The sequence below is a fragment of the Anopheles marshallii genome, chromosome 3 (genome assembly GCF_943734725.1).
Source record: "Anopheles marshallii chromosome 3, idAnoMarsDA_429_01, whole genome shotgun sequence".
In the NCBI taxonomy this organism is placed as follows: domain Eukaryota; kingdom Metazoa; phylum Arthropoda; class Insecta; order Diptera; family Culicidae; genus Anopheles; species Anopheles marshallii.
In genome coordinates, this window is record NC_071327.1 from 50992988 (window position 1) to 51015195 (window position 22208).

The 22208-nt window shown below is 44.1% G+C and overlaps 2 protein-coding genes across 2 annotated transcripts; both read right to left on the reverse strand.

Annotated features, from left to right (window-relative positions):
- Positions 1 to 167: 167 nt before the first annotated feature.
- LOC128711592 (glutaminyl-peptide cyclotransferase-like) lies at positions 168 to 2224 on the reverse strand. The gene is made up of 3 exons (XM_053806473.1): positions 2141 to 2224; positions 423 to 1212; positions 168 to 355 (listed from the first exon to the last, which is right to left on the reverse strand). Exons 1-3 carry the CDS (start codon positions 2222 to 2224, stop codon positions 168 to 170), a joined length of 1062 nt encoding a protein of 353 aa, XP_053662448.1.
- A 5511-nt stretch (positions 2225 to 7735) lies between these two features.
- On the reverse strand, positions 7736 to 21524 carry LOC128716150 (organic cation transporter protein). The gene is made up of 7 exons (XM_053811071.1): positions 21064 to 21524; positions 13820 to 14054; positions 13482 to 13740; positions 8953 to 9145; positions 8433 to 8866; positions 8009 to 8357; positions 7736 to 7940 (listed from the first exon to the last, which is right to left on the reverse strand). The coding sequence occupies exons 1-7, from the start codon at positions 21522 to 21524 to the stop codon at positions 7736 to 7738; spliced, it is 2136 nt and encodes a 711-aa protein (XP_053667046.1).
- Positions 21525 to 22208: the final 684 nt, after the last annotated feature.

Below are 22208 nucleotides of genomic sequence, written 5' to 3' on the forward strand. Positions count from 1 at the left end.
TAATAAGTAACCAGTGGAGCGAGTTTTGGACAAGCACACAAAACTAACAGTATGGTATATTTCATTTATTCTTAAATACAAATGTACTATGAAACAATGCTGCTAGACACGATGAGATCAAGTTTCTTGTACGTCTCTTAGCAAAGTTACGAACTACTATGCTTGCGTTACTGTAAGCAAGTTTGCACCGATCGTCCATATTTACTGTTGCAAAACGTTAAATGCTCGAGCATAAATATCCGTAAGACAGCATTAATGTTCTTGATCGTTGGACGACTAAGATTTGCCTCGTTGTCTTCCGGTTTGTGCCAGTATTTTGGAAATGGAACTGGAATTAAATGCAGCACTGGGATATCTGAAAGAAGAGGAGGGAGACCAAGATATGCAATCTTTTCCTTAAAACATTGCCAAAAGCATCATACTTCTCTTGAGAAAAGGTAGATGATCATCTTCGATCCGGTTGTATAGCGTTTGATCGAGGAACATAGTACCACCCTTGGGATCTTTCACCAAAAGCTTGTTCTGCCGCAGACTATTCTCGATTTTGCTCAATCGCCGGTGGTAATTACGAGTGTTGGGGAAAAAGTTGTAAAACTTGGGTTCTTCACTTCCAATCAAATCCAACAACACGAGCAGCTGGACACGATCAATTTCGCGCATCGATTTGCCCAATGCTTTCGAAACGTACGGAGCCGTAGTCCATTTGGTTGCCAAATGTTTCGAACCGTACAGAGAGTCCGTTGCGGACCACTTCCGGAACGCTTCCTCACCATCGAAGAACAGCAGCATCAGACTCAGGTCCGTGTTGTTGCGCAAAAGCTTCAGCGCCGAATCAGTCGTTTTCGCCAAATTCAGCATCATTGCACAGGGGACGGCCGAATCTACGGCACCGACGAAGGCATGCTCGCGAAAGTATTTGCTATCGTAATGACAGGCCAGAGCAAGAAACTTATCTGCCGCGGGGTTCAGTTTGCCAACGATGTTGGTAAATTTTAGCATTCCAAAATGTGGTGCCTTCTGGTTAAACTCATCCAGTTCCACGGTGAAGCCAAGGGTTTTAAGTTCGTCGATGATGCTTCGCTTAACTTCACTATGCGTGGCGGTGCCAACAATACGGGGCTTGAGGATGCTTTTTAGCATACTTTCGAAATGCGATTCATTCGTTCGCGTCGACACTATACGCATTTGGTCAAGTGTTAATTGGGCATTAGACTGAAAAATAGAAAAGCAAGAAAAAATTATTCAAAAATAAATCTTAAACGTTACACTCGAACTTATATGTTGTTGAAATATAAACTCTATGAAAATGTTCTCAAAAGAGTGTATAGAAAGAAGGATATTGTTTTATTGAAATTTTTTTTTCAATTGCACAGCAAGAAGAATTCATCAAACATCAGGCGAGGTAAACGATGGAAATTTGTTGGACTATGACAATATGGTATCGTAACATCATTCTGAGTACATTGAACTCATTGCGGAAATTAACAAATGCATTAAACAGCTGTAAAGAATAGCTATTCAATTTATGCTTTTCTATTCTATGCTAATAGCACCGGGAAGTGGCCGTTCTTTTATGCATACATTTTTAAGCAAAAAGTGGGGAAGTGGCAAATTGCATCATGGCTGGGATCTACTTTCTCTTCTCTTCGCAATTTGTTAAATATCACCATATTTTTGTATTGTTTGATTTTGTAACATTTCTAACCAAACGTTAGTCTTTCTTTCTAGTCTACGCTTAAAACATGTTCATGTTTGGCCCACCCCCAGTGGAGCCTTAATGATAATGCATGTGTTGGTTACGCATCATTTTGCGTATGTACGTATCAGCTGGAAGTCTTGCTAATGGTAGTTTGCCTTTTGCCCATATTATACAAAAAAAAGTAAAAATAAAAAAGATCGGTTTCCAAATTTAAAACCGTTTATAACTAATAATTGATTCATCTTAAATACGGAAAAAATATTTTAGCTTTATAAATGAAGTTCTATCAAAATGATACAATTGTTTGCTGCTTGATTGGGCGAAGAACAGTCTAGCGCCGTTAGCACACGATGAAAGTGAAACGGATCGCAGAACCACACTGCGAGTAGCAAACAGGCTCCATTTCCCACCAACAGCAATAAGCGTTAGAAGCATTCCTACCTGTTGAATCGGTAATATCGTGAAGGTCACTAGAAGGCAGGAAACGAATGGCAGCAACCACTCCATTCCGCTGGTGTTGAACATTTTCGCTGTTCGATTCGCGTGTGTTATTCGTACTTTATGGAAAGAGCAAGTATCACAGTAGACTTTTTGCGCAATTGATAACAAACCGGTAAACTGAACTGAACTGAACTGAATCTTATATACGTAACACACGAATCACTGCTAATCTATGCTGCTCATTGTGGTGTTGTTTTCTAGTGAGTATTATTAGCTAAATTTCTAGTCCACCACACCATTCGAGTCTCTTTCTACCATTCAGATACTGTGGTAATAAGACAGCGATTAGTAGTATGTGAGCTGTAGCAGCAACAGGTTACAAAACTACGCAAAAATCACACCAACGATCGAGCTTGTGACTCGAGTGAAAGTTACCCAACACGACCGACCGAGCACGATGACGCGCAAACATTGAATGGGAAACACGAACAACGCACTCACTGCATGTTAGTCGTGCTGGCATGCTGACTTCACGGGGAGGTATACCGAAAGACCCGCACCCCATCCCCACTACCGGAGGGAGGACAGTTTTATATCTTGCTCCATCGCATTCGGGCTGCCGGCGTGCGATGTATGCGAGGAATTTCCAGCCACTTCACCAAACACAGCCTCCTTCGTTAAAACAGTGCAGGATAATTTTTCACTGCGCTATTGTTTCGATGTAGTATTTTTTATTACTTTTATCTATTAACGAGCGTTGCGTATTTTGTAAACAATTGAGTTCATTTCACAAACTAACAACCTTTACATATGTGGACAAAATGTGCAAATGCGTAATTGCCAACCCGACTTGCTTGAACTAATGGATGGAAGCTGGCTGTTTTGTTGTCTTGGTTACGCACTGTCGTTTCAGGGGGCACGTGGGTGCTCAACCATGCATTATCACATTTTAAGGACTAGAAACTGATAACGAGAAGAGTAGAGCGACCGTGACAAATAAAGCACTTCCATGAGGGTAAAAAGAGAGCGAAATGAGTAGCGAAGGCCGGCTAAAGCAGGAACAAGATTAGACAGACGGCAGAATATATTGGAAATCAAGACGCCACCGTTTTGGGGGATGATGAGCAGCTTGGCTGGGTGTAAAGCAAAGGAACGATATCATCGTCTTAAAATCGAACAAACAACAGTGGGACCTGTTTCGCTAGGCGAAGAACTGGAGCAAGGACCGATAGTTGTGCTACCGAACTGTGCGACAAACTGGAAAGAAGGCGTTGTGGCATGGAATCGGGGGAAAACAGATTAAAGGACGATTCAAGGATACAGAAGCACCCAACCGATACGGCAGGGTGCATCGGGAGTTGTGGAATGTTATGTCCCTGGGAGACGGTTGCGGTTTTGCCTATGATAGACGGTAATCGGTGTTTGGAAGAGAGTTTCGTTTGCTCATCCCACGCTCATCTACCGCATGCTGCGGGAAATCCTTGCAAATCATCTGTTATTGATGCTGGAAAATGAGCCAGTTTTTATGTCACACGATTAATATTACAAAGGATTCGATTACGAAGTTTGTTAAATATTCATGTACGCAAAGTGGTAACACTAGTGGGATGATTTTTTTTGTTTGTTTTGCAAAGTATGTATTTACAAGATCTTCAGAATGGAATCATTTGTTGATAAAAATGGTCTAAACACAATTATCTAATTATATTTGTTGATTCGCAATCAACTGTTTTGTATTTCTTTTTAGATAACGTCGTTATCGGTTTTGTGCGTCGATAATGATAATGGCACAAGATGTAGAATGGTTGATTTCCGCTGTGTTCGTGGACTTCAATCAAGAGATCTCCCACAGTTTGATGACAAATTAAATGTCAAATCCATTACGTTTCATTTATATGGCCTGTCGAGAACATAGAAATTGGAGTTGTTGTTTCATTAGTTGAAACATTAGGCAAACTCTGCGACTTTATTCCAGACGTAGACAGCTTCCGATGGGTTTGAAAATGTTTTTCTAAACTGTCACATGCAAATTCGTCTGCCAATTCATTATCCCGGCCTTTTTGGTGGACGCATCAACGCCATCACTCCATCTCACTTTGGGGTTTCCACGTCTCCTCTGTCCATGTGGACGATCTAAAAGGACTATACGGGCTTGGTCGTCCGGTGTCATTTTTATGACGTGACCAGCCCACCGCAACCTGGCGAATCTAATTAGATGTACGACAGTAAGTTCGTCGTACAGGTCATAGAGCTCGTCATTGTAGCAGCTTCTCCATTGTCCTTCCACACATACGGGGCCAAAAATCCTTCTGAACATCTTCCTCTCGAACGCGGCTAAGAGGGTTTAATCAGTTTTGGACAAAATACATGTCTCAGAGGCGTATGTGTGTACTGGAAGTTCTATATAGTCCCATAGTTGACAGGTGTTTTAGGTGGAAAAGTTTCCTAAGACTGTAGTATGACCGGTTGGCTGCCAGCACCCTAGCGCGTATTTCAACATCAATGTTATTGTCGGTGCTGACTTTTGACCCAAGATAGGTGAAATTTTGGACGACTTCGAAAGAGTGTTCACCTATTTGTTCGTCACCCCTGCGTGGTGCTACCATCAACTTGTTTTTTGCCTCGTTAATCTCCAATCCGAGGTTTTCTGCCGCCTGCTCAATCCTTTGGTAAGCATCCACTATATAGTAGAGCAACGTTTTTATTATGATCATTCCAATTACAAAACATCCCGTATGATGGAAAACAATCGTATATAGGAAAGGATATTACTATGATAATACAACCAAGTTCTGGTACCTCTTGAAGATTGTATACCAAGGGTCAGTTTAAAATCCCAAATCTGGAACGAAAATGCAATGCTATAATATATTTTTGTACACATTCTCATAGACCCTGTGCTAAATTTTGACAGTGTTTGGTAGAGATTCGATTGTGTATTAACTGAGATAAATCAATCCATGAATAGACCTCCATTTCCATTCATTCAGAAATTTCCACTTACCAAGTGCCACGACAGTACAAAATAGAATGCCACGACACAACTTGCTGTGGTGTATTTTTCCTGTCTTGCAGGCGTCTTATGTCCCCCGTTCATAAATAAGAGGATCAGATCAACCTGTTACTTCCTTGACGAAAACACCAAAATTAAATCATTACTAAGTTTGTACACCTTTCAACCTTTTGGAAACCAAAAATCAACAGGACATTAACAAGCGATAAACAAAATATAAAGCTTCGGGTTTGAAGCCTTGTATCACACGTATCGTCACGTACCACATAAACAATATAGCTCTTATTAAACCATACATTAGCATGATCATGCATAATCTTATTCTCATATATGAGCTTTATACGTTCCATTAGAATGTACATTTGAAATGAGAAAAGTATTTTGATGTCAGTCGAAGTCTTTTATATAAGTACCTGAACTAGCATTGGGGTAGATTTGGAATCCTTCCTGCGTTTCATGAGCTTCCGTTTGGTAAAATTCCAGTGGGTAGTGGGAAATAATCCAGTTCTTCTGCGACAATTTCTAGTTCAACTTCAACTCGAAACCTTTAATGATTGTATACAGTTGGAACAATATCTGGATTCTATTTAAGTAAAACTGAAATATGTACAGAATTTTCCACTTTTCTCGAGTTGTTGCCAGGTAGTACAGTATTCGATACTGTGGAAAGCATTCCAATTATCACACTTGCTTGCAAAGCTTTTCTATGTTTCGAATGTGTCGGTTGAGAAAATTTTAAACAGCATTAAACTCATCTTGAATAGGATTCAGAAGGTGTGAAACCTTTGCTATTACTACATATTCCTCAACATATTCCACATCAACTTAAAAACAATCAAGAAATGGCTACAGCTTTGTCACAAGAACTTGAATACTTTGTGATAATTGCCGCACCTTAATGAACTTTTTTCACAGACCTCGCCCTAGATACTCACGGACCGTTACAAAATTTGGCTAAAAAAAAACATACAAAAGCGGGAAAAAACAACACCCCAATGAAAACTCAAAACCGAACCGGATGCATCTGGGCGTACATTTTGCGTATGGAATTTGTAAAACAAAAGCCATGTTATAACAGCATAACATACTTGCCTTTACATCAATAACAGTGCAAATCCCCCTTCGCTGGAGACCGCTGTGACCGAATGATCCGTTATTTGCAACGAGACTGTGTGCAACGAACTGTAAATTTATGTAAATACTTTTCCCCCTTTGCTCGGTGCAATTCGTGCAAAGATTTTTTGGCTGTAAAAAAGTTTGACACACCTGAATCTGTAGCGATGGTACAATTTGAACTTCACCGTACTGCTTAACGAACAAGAGAGAATTCGCTTTACGGGTAAAGTGTATAAATTTCCCACAACACAAATGTACGCAACGCAACAGTTCTCCTTTGTTCATATTGTATTTTCTTTTGATACGGTGAGACTACATTGGATAAATTACAACAATTTTACCACTCACAACCTTTCATTTGCCCGAATCCTACGTATCACATTAAGCGCCGTTCCACTTTCGAAGCGATTTGCGTTTTCGAACTGTTACGACGTTTGGTAAGGATTAGCGAATAAATAAAACTTTTCGTAACATTAATGCATGTCCATCGTTGTGGGAGCTCCCCCACCGGTTGGAACTTCTTTTGTGAAATCTATGTCCTGTTTATCACGTCCACCGTTTTGCGTTCGTATGTAGATAGTTGATAGTTTCTTCTTAACGTCTAGCTTCCTCGTAATCGACAAGGATTAGTTTGCTGTTGGATCCAACAGCCTTACAACAAAGAACCCCCTTTTTTGACATACTTTCTCCCATATTAACCCTAACACGTATCTGTATCATAAATTAGCTTCTATTCCCTAGAGATAGTGAGTACTCCTATCATTAAATATAGCACTGATCGCGATCTTGCTACCGGGAACTCGTAATACTTTTCGTTTGCTGAAACAATCGTTTCCCCAGTTTGGTTTGCCGTGGTGCCGATTGTTGTGCTCAAATGGAGAGATGCGGCAACCTTCCCGTACGACCGGTGCATTTATGGACAAGTGAACAGTAAGATGGTTGTTCGATAGTGCTGCTGCACAAGCTGTGTGATTTGAAACGTAATACTTTCCGATGCAACGATTTTGGCCACTACGATTTGTATCATTTATGGCATTTGTGCTCACAATAGAAGACGAATTGTTTGTTCGATTTCCTGGGTTTAGGAACTTGTTGTCGCATGATGTTTCTATTGCGTAAATGACGCCAGCAGAGCTGTTCAGTCCCTTCAATGCTTTAGCACTGCCACAACAGCATCTCCCACCGTTGCTAATGCCACACGTCATCTCAGTTTGCTAACCTGGACAACGCATAAAACTACTATCATGTCAAGTGCGTGTTACTTCTCTATGAAAATCATCCGATACGGTTGACTAGAACTGTACCACGACGCTGACGAGTTTAAAACAAAACACATTAAAACCTACACATGTTACAACGTCGCTGTCGCTCAGACAATCTACAATTTAGTGATCCGCATACTCCAAACTGCGCTGAGCTGATTGGATTAGCTTTCGTACCGCTACCTTACATATGTCGGTAGTCCTCTACACACCGCCTGACATCTGTTCCTCCTTGCATTGTGCTAGCGAGCGGACCGATACGCGCGATCGTATCGAACGGTTGAGCATACTCGACCGAAGTTCTCCACGGGTCGAAGCCCGAAGGGAAGCACCGATTGAGGTCTTGGATGTGGCACGGGTAAACCGCTCTACGGGCAGATCATCACAGGTATCAACGTCGTCCACTTTCCTGTAAAAGAAATTCATTTGGTGTTAGTACACTGTAACGTTGGATTCGCGCACTAACCAAGCACTTACTTCGTTAGGCAGGGGAAGTCCCAAATCTTTTGCCCTCGTCCGAAATCTTCACCATCGGCAAGCGTTTGCGGCAGGTCGTGTCCAAGTGTTTCAGGCAGCAGCAGGGACAGCAATCCCCCGATGATACCCAAAATGCCCAGCACGATCAGTGGCAGGGAGGGCGAGATGTTGGCCAGATAAACGACGAACGGTGCCACAATGCTCGCCACGTATCCCATGATGTGGATGAACGCGACACCCTGTGCCCGGACGACCGTGGGAAGCAGCTCGGCCGCGTACTGCAAACCAATGTTGTACGAAATGTTCACGCTGAAACGTCCCAAAATTGCCAATGTTGCTGAGTAGGCACCTAGAAATGGCATAGATTGGAAGAGAGGATTGAGTGTTGGTTTGCGGAGAAAAAGAGCGTTACCGTGACACCTACCCATCGGTACCATGGTGGCGAACAGACTGAACAGTCCACTGGCAACCATCGTTCCGCAGGCTAACCATCGCCGTCCCCAACGATCCAGCGTCAGAGTGAGGAAGGTATCGGCCGGCAGCTCCGTGGCGGCAGCAACCGTAAAGGTGAAGAAGAGATCCAGCCCCAGCGAGCCCACGTTTCGCACGTGACCATCGAAGACGAGCGAAATGGCCATCCAGATGACGATCAGCAGGATGGTGATGTTGCGCAGGCGTGGCGTCTTGAACAGATCCAGTACAGAGTAGTTGCTATTCGCAGCCTCTTCCTCCTGAAGCCTCACGCAGCTGTCACTGAATTCCTGATACACCTTGGCATCGATCGTCTTCTTGTTGATCGTTTCGAACTTCTTAAGGATTCCGATGGCTTTGTCAATCTTACCCTGCGAAACGAGCCATCTGCGGAAATGGGGTTTTCAAAGGTGGCATATGTTAGAATCACTTCACCGCTGGCGCTTTAGTGCTTTCCCATTGTGAAAACTTACCTTGCCGATTCCGGTACCAACAGTGGGGTAAGGATGGCCAAAGCTAGCGGTGCTGATGTGACAATGGCGAACGTTTTCCAATCCGCCAGATAGTACGCAATCCAGGGCAATGCGCAGGACGCGGTGGTGAAAAACAGCGCGATCGACATGTTTGCGACAAAGGTGCGCCATTTTGGGCCAACGTATTCCAAAACTGTAATGATAGTGGCAGCGAAAAGAAATGTTAGTTTACTCCATAAAAGTCACAGACATGAAGTCAAACATGGTTAAATAACAAGCCTTCAAATAGTGTGAAGGCATTCCATTCGAACGACCTACACTTGCGGCGGATAAGATTAATGAACACTACCTATTATTTGCTCTGGATGACAAATTTAATCATCGACAAGTACGGCAGACCAGAGGGCATGAAATATTCATAACGCTACATTTAAAGGTGTATGATTGATTGAGGGCAACAGGTGTAACCTGTTTACCGGCACGCAACAGTCCCACATCTGGAGCAAATGAACATACATCATAAACTGGACGTCTATTACGATCGATAAAGGTGCAACTAATCACAACTTTAAACCTTTTCACCGGCAGCAACAGAGGGTTTGTTTCTATCTTCTAGCATTTAGAGTGACAAACAGCTCCTACTCTCCTGTGTGTGAGCTTTGCCGTAAAAAAAAAAACATTATCTCCTCGGCCGTTTGCGTGGGCAGTGTGAATTATAATGCTTGAGGAAATGTTATTTTGCACTCACACGCACTGCTCCAACAATTAACATGTTTATTTATTCCGTCACACCATACGATGGAAGGTCGGTTTTGATTGTACTTGTTTATACATATTTGTTGTTTTTTTTTAGTGTTGCGAAGTGTCCGTGTTACTTAAATGTGCATTCAGCGTTAATAACGCGTACCGACGGATTTGTTCCAATGCATATTCCGACTGGCAGGGCAAAACGTACCCTTACGGGGGCAGCAACGTTGGGGCAAAAGCAACGTCCAGACGGTATGCTAATTGGAGCAAGAACAACACCATTAGAATTAGAAACAGCAAGTGCCATTAGAGCACCGGAATAATATGCCAATCCGGAACTGCACACCTGTTGCTGATGCTCAGTAGATCATCAAGATAATAATTAGTTACAGTCGCTTGAATAGATTCCGTGTACGTTTTCAATTTCCTCAACGACTGGGTATTCGTTTTACGAACGAACTGGTTTCAGGTTTAAATTGGCTATTCAAACGCACGTTTTGTAAAGTGACAGAATTATGGATGAATGCGAAATGCCGGTTTCTGTTACCAAGGCAACGGTCTACTCAAGTGACCTCAATCAAGAACAGAACTTGTTCACAGTTTGACACCGCGAATGGGGTTATTGATTGGGGCGCTTAAGGATGCGGCTAGATATTGATCTGAAGGTAGTCAAAGATCAGTATTTTGCACGAGGCTGCAACACAGAGTGCTATAAGAAGTAGGTAAAACCATACCATTTGCATGACAAGCAGTGAAAGGCACGAAGGACGAAGCTCCCTGCTGTCTAGATGATCGTGATAAATAACGACTTCCAATAACGGGTACACGCAAACTGCTCTAGAACGGTGAACAAATTTACGACAAATACCATCGGGTGTCCGATTCTATCTTTTTCACTACCTCACGGGGTGTCAGTATTGGATTGCCAATTTTTTAAACTAAATACCCTTTATGTGTAGCTTAAAAATTCCTCTGCAAAAATCGTTTTTTTCTGATTTTTATGCCATAAATTAGAACGTTACTTTATCCAAATTGCCTCCAATCGCTGAATGTTCTTTGTCTGTCGTATGAATCGGTGGGCACCTTTCTTGCGTGACCTTCGTACGGTACAAGAATTTAACTGTCAGCATCGAGTACCGAACAGTGGCGGCCTGTTTCTTCACTAAACCAACTAAAATAATGAGGTCGCTTCGTATAATCAGCGAGAACGATCTTCCAAGAACCAATGCTAGTGAATGCTAAATCAAGTGGGGGGGATCAGGCCTAAGTATAAGTGAAAGGAAAACGGTCTGAGGAGAGACAAACATTCAAACGACCATTAAGAAGCTGCCCAAAGTTACCAACAACCTCCCTATCTTTACATGGGAACCTTGGGTGCCGGAATCGAAGAAGCTAAAAAGCATATTCGAGGTGTACTCCATAAGAATCCATGTGGGCCGCTGCTACGGGTAGCCTTATAAAGTACAATCACATCCAAGTTTTGCACTTGGAACTGGAAGCCTTACCGACAAGTGCCAAGTTGCCCACCAAGCCACCAAACGGTCCGGATGGCCTTGAACAGTGCCGTGTCGTCGCTCAGGCAGTGGTGGAATGAGTGATTTAAACAATTCGCGGTCACCGAAACGTTCACATTCGAAATTGGAGCGGAAACCATAAAACCGGAACGAAAATTAGCTACTCAAGAAAAAAAAGGTCCGGGCTTGCTCGAAAAAAACTTGCCATAAATTGGACGAGGTGAAGAACAATTTTTGGACATGTGTAATGCATCAAAGGAACAGGTGCCACCTTTAGGGAGAGGAGACCTTTCCCGTCTTGGCCACACGTATGGAAGTGGTGTGCCCTTCAGTGGTAAGCGCGGCAGAAGTAGACACTGCTGGCAGATAACCTTGCGCGAACCTAGGTTAAGTTACGGTGTTGACATTCCTTAACTGGGGCATATGTAACCGTTGCCGAACGTACTTGAACTTGGTGCGGGGGTTTAGGTTAGTGACCGCAGGTTAGCGTGCAGATAGCGGAGACATGATGGAGCCGTACTCCAAAAGGTTGAAGTTGGATAGGTGTACACATAACCACCGGAAATCGACCAACGTACCCGAGACGAGCCGCTAGATAATGAGGAATGAGAGAGACGTCTAGAGAGACAGAGTTCCATCGAGCACTGATGTTAATAAAGAGATCATAAAACCGATGCATGGAAACGATTATACAATCGTGACGACTATTACGTTGCGTTGCAACGGTGCAATCAAGCACTCAGCATCTGTTAAAGTGCCAGTACCTCCTCGCACGAAGAAAAAAGGGCTATGAGAGTGGAGTTGTTGGGACCATTCTTGGCATTGTAATTATCGCCAACTTATCTCAGCGTACGATGAAGTCATACGCTTTTAAGAAAACATGAATGTAAGTGAAGGAACCATTCACCAATAAAAGTACTGCACTTTGTTCTGGGATCTCCACTGTCCCCTGGACAAGCTCTTCCGAAAAAACGTACGGGGGGGTATAAAGTTTCGTTTTCTTTCATTAGCATCATTAACGGGTTGTGGTGCCAGTGTATGACCCGTACCGTGAGATCCATTCAATTTGTCATTATAGGTGGCCTTTTTATGTTTGCCGTTATCATAAATCTGTCAAACGATGTAACTTCCCATACCGGAGCGAAAAATAGCCCTACTAATTGCTGATGAAGCATTAATTTAACTCTCCCCTTGTTTCGAAAGGTACAGAACCAGGTGTAGATAATATTTATTACTTGCTTTAGTTAGCAATATGCACCCTCGCGAGTTAGTACAATAAGTCTCCTGTCTGCTGCTTTACAAATGGTCAATTAGGTTATCGTTAAGCGAAGCTAAATAGATTCGCTACCTCACTGAGATTATCACCTGTGTTCGTTAGCAATTCCACGCGATCGTGCTGGGTAGTGTGCTGCATTACAATCAAAAAGTGGTTCACGATTTCGATTCGTATCGTTGGTAGCATTTAGGTGTAAAATTACAAACCTGTGGTGTAATTAATTAGTCACTAGCACGATCATGCTGACCACAACCGTTGTTGTATGATCCCAATGCGGTAGATCGGTAAAGGTGAGACACGGAATCAGGTTAAACGCGTACTTCCGATCGCATTCTTTGACATGATCAGTACACGTTGTTCTAGTTCTGCTTATCGTAACGGTCAGTTCTACATGACAAAAACCTCTCAAAGCTCTATGTCCGGTACGCGAACCAATTAACCCAAGAGTTGTTAAAGTATTCCAATCTGAATTAAATCATGACATTTTCATCATGATATTTATTGCATGTGTTTACAAGCAGGTCAACACAATCGGGATAAGAACGGTAGCGGCACGGTGCACATTTTTATGCTCGCAGCTACCACTTACTATTGCAAACTGCGACAAAAGGCGCCGATTGCAGTTTGAAGTTTGCGTTTCCATAAATCCTCCCCATTCCAAGGCGATCACCTTCGAGCGCCAACCGCCGCGTAACCAACCGCTCGGATGTGCATTTATAGGCTCCGCAAGAATCAGGGGCAGAGGAAGCTAAATACATATAATAAGGTCGCATCAACGTGCAAACTGTGCATGCATGATGTGCAGGTGCTGACCGCTGTCCGTCAGTTTCACACGGTGCGTCGTGTCAGGACGGTACGGTGAGCTTAGAATTAGTTCGGACAGGCTAGCCAACGTGGACTTTGGAATTTGCTTGTACGTAGGTAGCTCGACGTTGGAGATGGGCGTACTATTTGATGCATAATACAAACAATGTATATTAGATACAACTTACCTAAGATGTACATCATGGTGAAGCAGTTATCGAAGGCAAACCCGACCAGAAACCGGCACAAGCTAAATTGCCAGAAGTTGCCTACGAATGCCGTAGCGACACCGGCCGCAAAACCGACGATATTGCAACCAGCGAGTGCGGGAATGCGTCCGTATCGATCGGCAATCCAACCAAACAACAGACCACCGACGATCGCACCCAGGAAGAAGATAGACTGGGCCAACGTTGGAAGATACGCATGGTCGCAGACCCATTCGAACTGTTGGAAGAAAACGGAGAGAGTGACAGAGATACTTAGATATACGGCTCGGACATCATGCTGCGGGAGTTGTTCTTACATCAGTTGCTGCCGTTTGGTACGGTACGTCCGTAAAGTTGTACTCCCAACCGTGTCGGCAGGGTTGCGTTGGCCAGGATGGATCCGGCTTGCGTATGTTGTTGGCGAGCACCTCCGTGAAGTTAACGGCATACATCGTGCACTTGCTGTAGCTGGTCGGTAAGCTCCCATCGCCGATGCCACCCGCGTCCAGGTGTGCTCCAAACGATTCATCGACGGGAATGGCTAATGCACGCCTGTGGATAACGAAAGCAAACAAGCGAAGACATACAGGTTAGCAAAAACAGGATGCTAGCGTTCGAGGGGGAATTGCTGGCCACCTTCACTAGCGCTAATCACACCATCTTGTGATTGGCTAGGTTGTGCCGGGCACCTTGTGGGGTCATTTTTCCTCCGTCATGATACGGTTAGGAATACGAGCAGCCATTCGTTGGAAGATGATGATCAACATCGCGGGGAACGTTCACTTCGGGCTCCGGGGCCCAGGCACGGAACAAAGAAACCCGATCGTTTGCCATGTCTTGCATCCTTGAGATGCTATAAAAGTCATTGCTCCAATGGTATCGGTAGCTCCCGGCGGGATTTTGTTTCCCTTCACTCCAAACCAGTCAATGAACCATGAACATTGTTCCAGGAATTGTTGGGAGTACGATTGTTAGCAGGTTTTTTTTCGAGTTCACGCCATATTTGCTTTTCAAAATCGACAGGATGGAGCAGATTTATTATTAGATCACAAAGCCTAACCTCCTGGTAAACCAAAAAAGAGGGAACTCTCTTACAGGTTATTGTGGAGCGTGCCAAATTATAGTGATTTGAAGCTGCGGCCATAATCGATTTTGATTAGGTTGTGCTTTTCATTTGCAGTAATTGGACACTCGGTTGATCCGGGATGACTCAAATCGCTTCGTTTGTCTTTTCTTGTGTAGGTAGCAGCAACATTCAAATGCTACTCCATAAACCACAAATGGAACAAATCGCAAATCAATCAACTGCTTCGCCACTGTTCACCTCACTGCGCGTGACCGTGTTCCGTTTTGCCATGACGGCTAGACGGTAGCACCCGGAAGTTTCGGAAGAATTCTTCACCAACCGGCAGCAGATCCGTAGAAACCGACATCATTAAGTTTACCCAGATGCGGTTTTAAGGCTATGGCGAATTGGGTTTGGCTTAGCAACGAGGTTTATTAGCGTCGGATAATTAATGTTCCTGTGTCGTGTCGTTTGACTGCTCGTGCCCGAAATGCCGGCATTTATAAAAGATTGACACGAGAGAAAACAAAGAAAAAAACCTTTTAGTTTTAGTACCGAATGTGCGAGAATGCTGTTGTGAGGGCCGTTAAACAGGTTTTGCGGAAAGTGTTGTGTTTGTCATTTTTGTGTTTGGAAACACGTTATTAATCCTTAATCTTCGTCAAATAGTAAGCTTGAGGAAGTCGGGAAACTTCAACCTCTGTTGTATGACAAATGTCACTTGCTGAAAGGCAGCATAAATTATAGGCTTGGCAATTGTTCTTCCAATTAATGAGTTAACCAACACTGGACCGGTTTGGATATTTATCGTATGACTTTATTTTTTTTCAACTCCTAATTCAAATTGTCCAAATTCGTGACTGGAGATCACCATGAATAGATTGATTAAAAAAAAAAATGCTGATTGAAATAGAAAAATCAATATTTTGCTCAAAATCCCCCCACGTTCTAATAGCCAAGATCACGTATATCATCGCGATCTCGTGATTGAGATATGAGCCTACGGCCCATCTATAGTCATCTGTCTACTTCACGGCAAATCATGCTCCATCCAAGAACTTAGAACTCATTGGACACATTAAGGACGGAAATTGAATTACAACAATAACCGGATTCTCGACCTGTTTCGTCATGGCGGGAAGTCGGCGTCAAGCATGGACAACTTCCGAAGCAAACGATACGTTACTTTACACGCAAGAAAACCAAATCGCTCAATGTTTCAGACACCTGGGTTAGTCCCTTGTTCTTGCCTATTTAAAGCCCGGCTCGGAATATTAAACCGCGCGTCTCAGAGGCATGGATTTTAATCGAATTTCAAGGTCTATTAACAGAATCGGCGTCGATTGCCGCCAATATACCCACAGAGCACAGCGGAACAACATTTGAAGGGAAACCCTTTTTCACGGCTATGGTCAAACCATTAGGAGAGCTGGTTGGTCGTTCGCGGTTGGCGCATTTTTTTTGCTGCTGTTGGTTCACTTCCGCATGTGTTGCGTGCCATGTCCATGTTCTGAGACGCGTTCCTTTGTGAGCGGAGGTTTGGGGAGGTTTTCGTAGTGGAGTTAAGCATTTGGGTTTTTTTGTGCTAGTTTAGTTCTGTACAATAAATTTTATGTTGCTACCGTTTCGGTATCATGGAACAATTCTTTCGACACATGATTATACTTTAATAGATCCTGATGGATATATCTAGATATGAATGATTTATTATCAACGCAAGATCATGTTGAGCAACTCTTGTTATCTCATCAAACCTTTTGGCGAATGTTTCGAAATTAAAGCCATTGTGGTGTTCAAGCTTTCGTTCAAGAGACTCGATAAATTTGCATCTTTCAGCCAGGCATTCAAAGAGATAAAGAGACGATGACGTGTTTGGACCACCATAAACCGTTAAAGATAGCCAAAAACCTCGCACCTCCTAACTTGTTTGGTTGGTTTTTGGGTAGGTCAAATCCAGTAGAATGCGATTGAAGGCAAAAAAGACACGCACAAGTTTGTTTTTTCCGTTTTGTAAGTTTCGGTTTGATTTGTTGCCTTGCCTCAAAATCGACTCGTGAGTAGTTGACAATGTTTGGTAGCAAACAGGATTATTTTATTGAAATTGTTTGTCCGACGCTCGAAATTAATTGCAAACAAACGTACGGTTTAGTAAATGATATGCAAAGCACTTGCTAATAGTCTTTTCTTTTGAAACTATTTCCGTCTTTATACGTCGGGATTTTTGGTCCACATCGGACCGGATTAAGTTGCGCCATTAGATATAACATTAAAAAATTGGAGTACTCTTCAGTCTTTGAACACATGTCCAAATTGGACTTAAAGAGCAGGGCATTTCATTCATATCGACGTGTTTGTCTAAATGTAGCAACAAATTTACTAATTCCTGACCTCGAGAATGATTAAGGAAATCACGAAGTTCACGAATCTGTAACATCATCTCCAGACAATCAAGAGCGATCATGTCAAGCATCCTTACGATCTTTAGGGCACGGTTTCTTTGACGCAAATAACCATAATCTCGGAGGTTTCCTCCAAAGGTATCCTGTAATTGTACTCCATCATGTTGGGAACAATACGTTGAAGAATGACGTCAGTTGGATGCCGGAAACACGGATATGAGAGTGTCGTTCTTTTTTCAGTTTTAAAAAGAAAACGTATTATCCAATCCCCACAAACCAACACACATGTAACATCTGAGTTACGGAGGCATTACATCGATGATAGACATTTGCCGTCAATCGATTGGAACCCCGTAACTCTCAACTTAAAACGGTCGTAGTGTTTCCTGTTGTAGTTTCCGGGACAGTTGATCATCGGGTTGATGTACGGAAAACCGTCACCGCACACCTTAATGGATCTTGAAAACTCAATTGGGTGACCAAAAAAAAGTGATGTCAAATGTTGTGCACCAATTCTTGACACACTTCCTAGTGTTACCGATGAGCCAATCGGCATAGCCGTTACCTTTTACCACGTGACCGACCATGACTTGGCGGGTCAAGATAAATAGGTCGTTGCACAGTGCTGGACTTCCTTGTGTGACCGGAATTCCACGAGCCTGCGTTACGTCACTCAGCGCGTAACAATGCATCAATGTTCGATTACGGCGAATTGGCCTAACCTGTGGCGCGTTAGGTGGAGTCACCGCAACAGGGGTAGAAGGGTTCCAGTTCTAGCTGAGCTGCTGGACTTGACTTACTCACCTCGGACTTTCACTCGCGCGTACCCAATGCTTGTGGTGGCTTGACCCTCAAAACATATAGACACACACACACACACCTGACAATGGTCCGGATTTCCACCAGGTGGGTATATATGCATGGTGTGGCCGGTTTTTCTACTCCATAAAACATCGCACATACTTTACGTGCACGCGTTGATTCAAAGGTGTGCGGCAAGTTCTTCGCATTGCAAACATTCGCTTAACAGACAAACACACACGCTCAAACCCGAGGGGGGTGCACAATTTAATTGCGACCTTCAGGCCTGGCGCACGTCAAGCCGTTCTCAATTTTTCGTCTTATTCTACCAACGCAAGCTCATCCATTTCTGAGGCGTATGCCCGCACAGGTGAGCGCATGTTGTACGAACATTGTGGTTACTGCGGCAAGAAGCAAATGAAGCAAAAAAAAAATGCAACCAATTCAAAACAATGCCGAAGGCGGTGCGCCATTCGCTGCAACATAAACACAATTAACATGGCACACGATCGTAGGCATTCCATCGCTTGAAAGGATTAGAATTTTACAAAGTTATGCGCACAAGAACAGTAGCGAGTTGGAACATTCGCTGGAGAAAAAGGCACCCGCCTTATCATCGAACATTGGTTGAGCGTTCCTGCATTTTCATCACGGCAGATAATGCTCGTACAATATTTGAATTATTTTCCGTGGAATTTCGCAATGATTCGTGCCACCATGCTGCTAATCACTCTAATGCGGTGGGTTTTCTGCCAATACTGCCCGAAGTCGCATTGGAGGGAGAGTCGCTACTACTTGGTGTGCAGTGCTTGTGAAATGATTATTTCACAACGAGCATAGATAAATGAGGCCATCTTGTTTCTGGTGGGGACAGAAACCGTCCTACTACAGCCAGCCAATATGTAGTAGCAGCTCCAGCAATTGACCAGGAGTGTGGCTAGCGTGAGCTTTTACCCCTTATAGGCGCAATAAAACTAGGCGGCTTACTCCGATGATGGCATGCGAAATGCATACTCCGGTTCGTCTATCGATCACTCTGGCCTTAACCTGGGTGTGGTGAATTTAGTCAATTTGCGCACGCAATTCTCCTTCTCGGTGTTCTGTCGGGTTGATTTTTCTCCAGAACGAACACCTGCGCCAGAAGTCGATGACGCACCTGTCGTAGGTGAGTAGAGCACAGCACAGTAGGCACCATTAGAGAACTACTCCGTGTTGACCTTATTGTGCGACGCACTAGAAAACCACATCCAAACGGGCAATATTAGTTAAGATGATTCGACACTTTGAAGGAGGAAAAAAAACTCACAGCTGTCCACAAACCTTGGGGAAAAGAGAGTGTGAGTGTGTGCCGGCTTTATTTCCCGGCGTGTCGCTCTCGGTAGTGCGTCTTTGAACTTCAATTCTGCTGCAGCTTAATTAGCGTGATCCGTTGCGATTCTTTGCCCACCGTGCAGCGTCGCGAAACGCTGTGGTGTAGTCGCTTGGTGGCGGTGCGTTACCTCGAATTTGGGTCAAGTTGAAGTTGAAACTTTTCGAGTAGTAGCACGCGCACACTATGCGCCATTTGCTTTTTTTTCTCTTATTGTTGACGATTTTATGTTGGGAAATAGAAGAGCCATCGCATGTGCATGTGGAATACAAAAAAGCTGTATGGTTGCCGATCGACCATTAATCGATCAGATACAGCACGGTTCGATAGAGAAGACCAATGAAGATAATTACACTGTGTGTGGCTGAACGCAAAATTAAATGACTCACAAACTGCCCCCACATGTGGGATCTCTGGCCGTGGAAAAGTGCGACGCCAGGCAATTGCGTAACGGCACGACACCCCGAAATATTGCAATTGTTTGTTAAATACATGGAGCAAACATCATCACAAATTGGGGAATAATTACGGGTTCATCTGTGCGCTATTGACACTTCAGGGTCGATGAATGTTATGTGTTGCGTTAGCTCAGCTTGACTTTTTAAACTGCGAATCGGAATGGTTCTGTTTCAGGTCGGCAAAAACCAAAATTTGTATCATGTCACGATGATGGCATATAGTACATCTTGTACTACGGTGTACGATCAGCATCGTTGGCTACTTTACACGGGTCAGCTATTTGTAAGTACAGCGCGGACGCGTGTGTGCTGTACCTTTTAACGAATGGCATTGCTCGTCGTGTGCGATGGTGTAAACCGATACTAAATGCGCTGCGAATTGGCAAGAAGGAAGCACATTGAGCTACAACACACTGATGTGAAGAGGGGCCACCATGTTACTGCGGGTGAATCAATGCATCGTTTTGTGTGCCAGCATATGAGCGTTTTTTTTCCTGCTGTTGTTGAACTGCGATGTAATAATAATTATTTTACTCTGTCTGCCCTGTTCAAGTGCGGATTGCATTTCTTGAAGAAAAGGTTGCATTTAATGTGCTGGGTCCTTGTCTCACTCACGAGGAACGAGGAAGTAAATCAAGCATCTGGTTGATGTTTTACAGTCGTCTACGATCGAGGTAATTCCCTCCCGCTCAATGGTTAGTCATATCATACTCGGAAGAGGCTTGGATAAGGAAAATTTGATACCTCATCTCCGTTGCCGGTTTTTGTATTCTTGAAAGGGGCCAAAGATACTGGAGTTGTTTGGTTTTGAGGTTTGTTCGTCGAACTCGTCTAATTCATTGCAAACCAGCGGTAGGTGCATCCTTCATCGATCGAAATCAATGGAAAGCGAATATGCAACGATATATGGCGCGTATTGGTGCATTACGGTTGTGTTTTTTACGAAAACAGGTGGAATAAAAAACTCCAAACATCGTCGTAGCGTCCAAAAACCTTGACAGAGCCATCGCGTACTACTACTACTACCTACGGCCACTGCCCATCGTTCCGTCGATCGTTTTTCTTCGTCCCTCCAAGCGTTTGGTGCCACGCTCTAGCGGCTTGCTTCAAAGACGCTACGATTTTATGGTCAAAACAACCGATCGTCATATCGGGGAAGATTGCGATCGCGGCTGCATAAGGCACCTCCGTATCACACCTACGTATTGGTGTGTTTAACCACCGGGTACTTACAAAGTGTATCAAAATGGCTTTAACTCGCGTGAAGCAGTTGCCGCCACCAACACACCAAAACGCATCTCTTCAAATATGATGGACGTGCTGGGCCGGATTTCATCGAACCATAACCTTCCCTTCGTGTGTGGTTGTGGTACGATCGCTAGTACACCGTACCATCTACTAAAACCACTACAAAGGTGCTACTACTTGTTGGCTCGGAGGCCACACCCATACACCCGCGCATACGTACCTTTCCTCCACGGACAGGTGTTGCAGTTCCGGCACGTAACACCAATGCTCCTCCGGCACGAGGGTGATGAATATCTGCGAAAAGTACACGAACGCCACGAAAAACGCGAACGGTATCATCAGCAGGAACAGTATCTTCTGGTAACGTCCGAACTCGCCCACGTGCGGTAGCAGATCGTCAAAGTCTACCACCGGTTTTTCGGCCACTGTTGCCGCACTACCGTTGGTGGTCATCAGGACGCCATGCTGGTTGGTGTTTTTCGTTTCGTGGTGCTGCTCCATTGCGGCCAACTTTTCCGCCTGGGCACAATCGGTCACGAAACCATTGTTGATGAACGCGTTTAGCTTTAGGTTGGCGCTGAGATTGCTCAAACTGGTGCTGTTGTTTAGTCCCGGTTCGCCAAGTTCCCGTTCGTCGCCCACGTGGACGACAGGGATGCTTTCCTCCGGTTTGGGCGTCATTTTGTTGTTTGTGTGTATAGCTTACTTGCTTTTATAGGTAGATCACTGGTAATGTTTTTTTCCCCGTTCTTCTTCAAGTGGTTAATAGTTTAGTTCCACACACATTCACTCACACACACCCAAGACACACGGGATATTCACTTTCACTTGATATGCACCCAAGAAGAACTAGTAGCAAAGAGGGTAATGCTCCTTTCTGCTCACACTTTCTCGAAAACTGTCACGTTTTTTTTGGGGCTTTACTACCGCTGGTGCATATTTATTGGCCGCTCATCAGGATCATCTAATCTACAACCGCAACGATTTGCTTGCACGGCACGCGATCTCGTACAGCGGGCACACTTTTCGTGGTGGTTTTGGTCACCTTTTTTGTTACTGAAAGCTCTAGCAACGTTATCCAGTACGGAGTTTTGCGCGCTAAACCCTCCGTACGCGATAAGTGCAAAATTTCGGTGTCTCCTTGTTCTTTCCTGCACCACGCAAGTGTGTCTGGCTGGATCTATAGCGGCCCCCCAACTCAAAGCGCTCTTACACGGACGACACGGCAGTCTGCGGATCGGACGTTTAATTGAAGTCCGGTTCGATGCCGCACCGAGGATATATAGGCTTGGTTGGCCGGGGTCGGCCGGGAGAGCGCGAGATCTGCGAACCCGAGAGCAATGGGATTTGTCGTAGATGCGTGAG

Bases quoted from the DNA above. Each gene is read 5' to 3' on its own strand.
- LOC128716150 (XM_053811071.1), bottom strand. From the start codon at position 21,524: ATGACGCCCAAACCGGAGGAAAGCATCCCTGTCGTCCACGTGGGCGAC. The intron at 13,741-13,819 runs GTAAGAACAACT...TTCTTCCAACAG, and splicing joins ACCAAACGGCAGCAACTGAT to TTCGAATGGGTCTGCGACCA. The intron at 8,867-8,952 runs GTAAGTTTTCAC...CCATTTCCGCAG, and splicing joins TTGGTACCGGAATCGGCAAG to ATGGCTCGTTTCGCAGGGTA.
- LOC128711592 (XM_053806473.1), bottom strand. From the start codon at position 2,224: ATGTTCAACACCAGCGGAATGGAGTGGTTGCTGCCATTCGTTTCCTGC. The intron at 1,213-2,140 runs GTAGGAATGCTT...TCTATTTTTCAG, and splicing joins CGATATTACCGATTCAACAG to TCTAATGCCCAATTAACACT. The intron at 356-422 runs GTATGATGCTTT...CTCTTCTTTCAG, and splicing joins TCTACCTTTTCTCAAGAGAA to ATATCCCAGTGCTGCATTTA.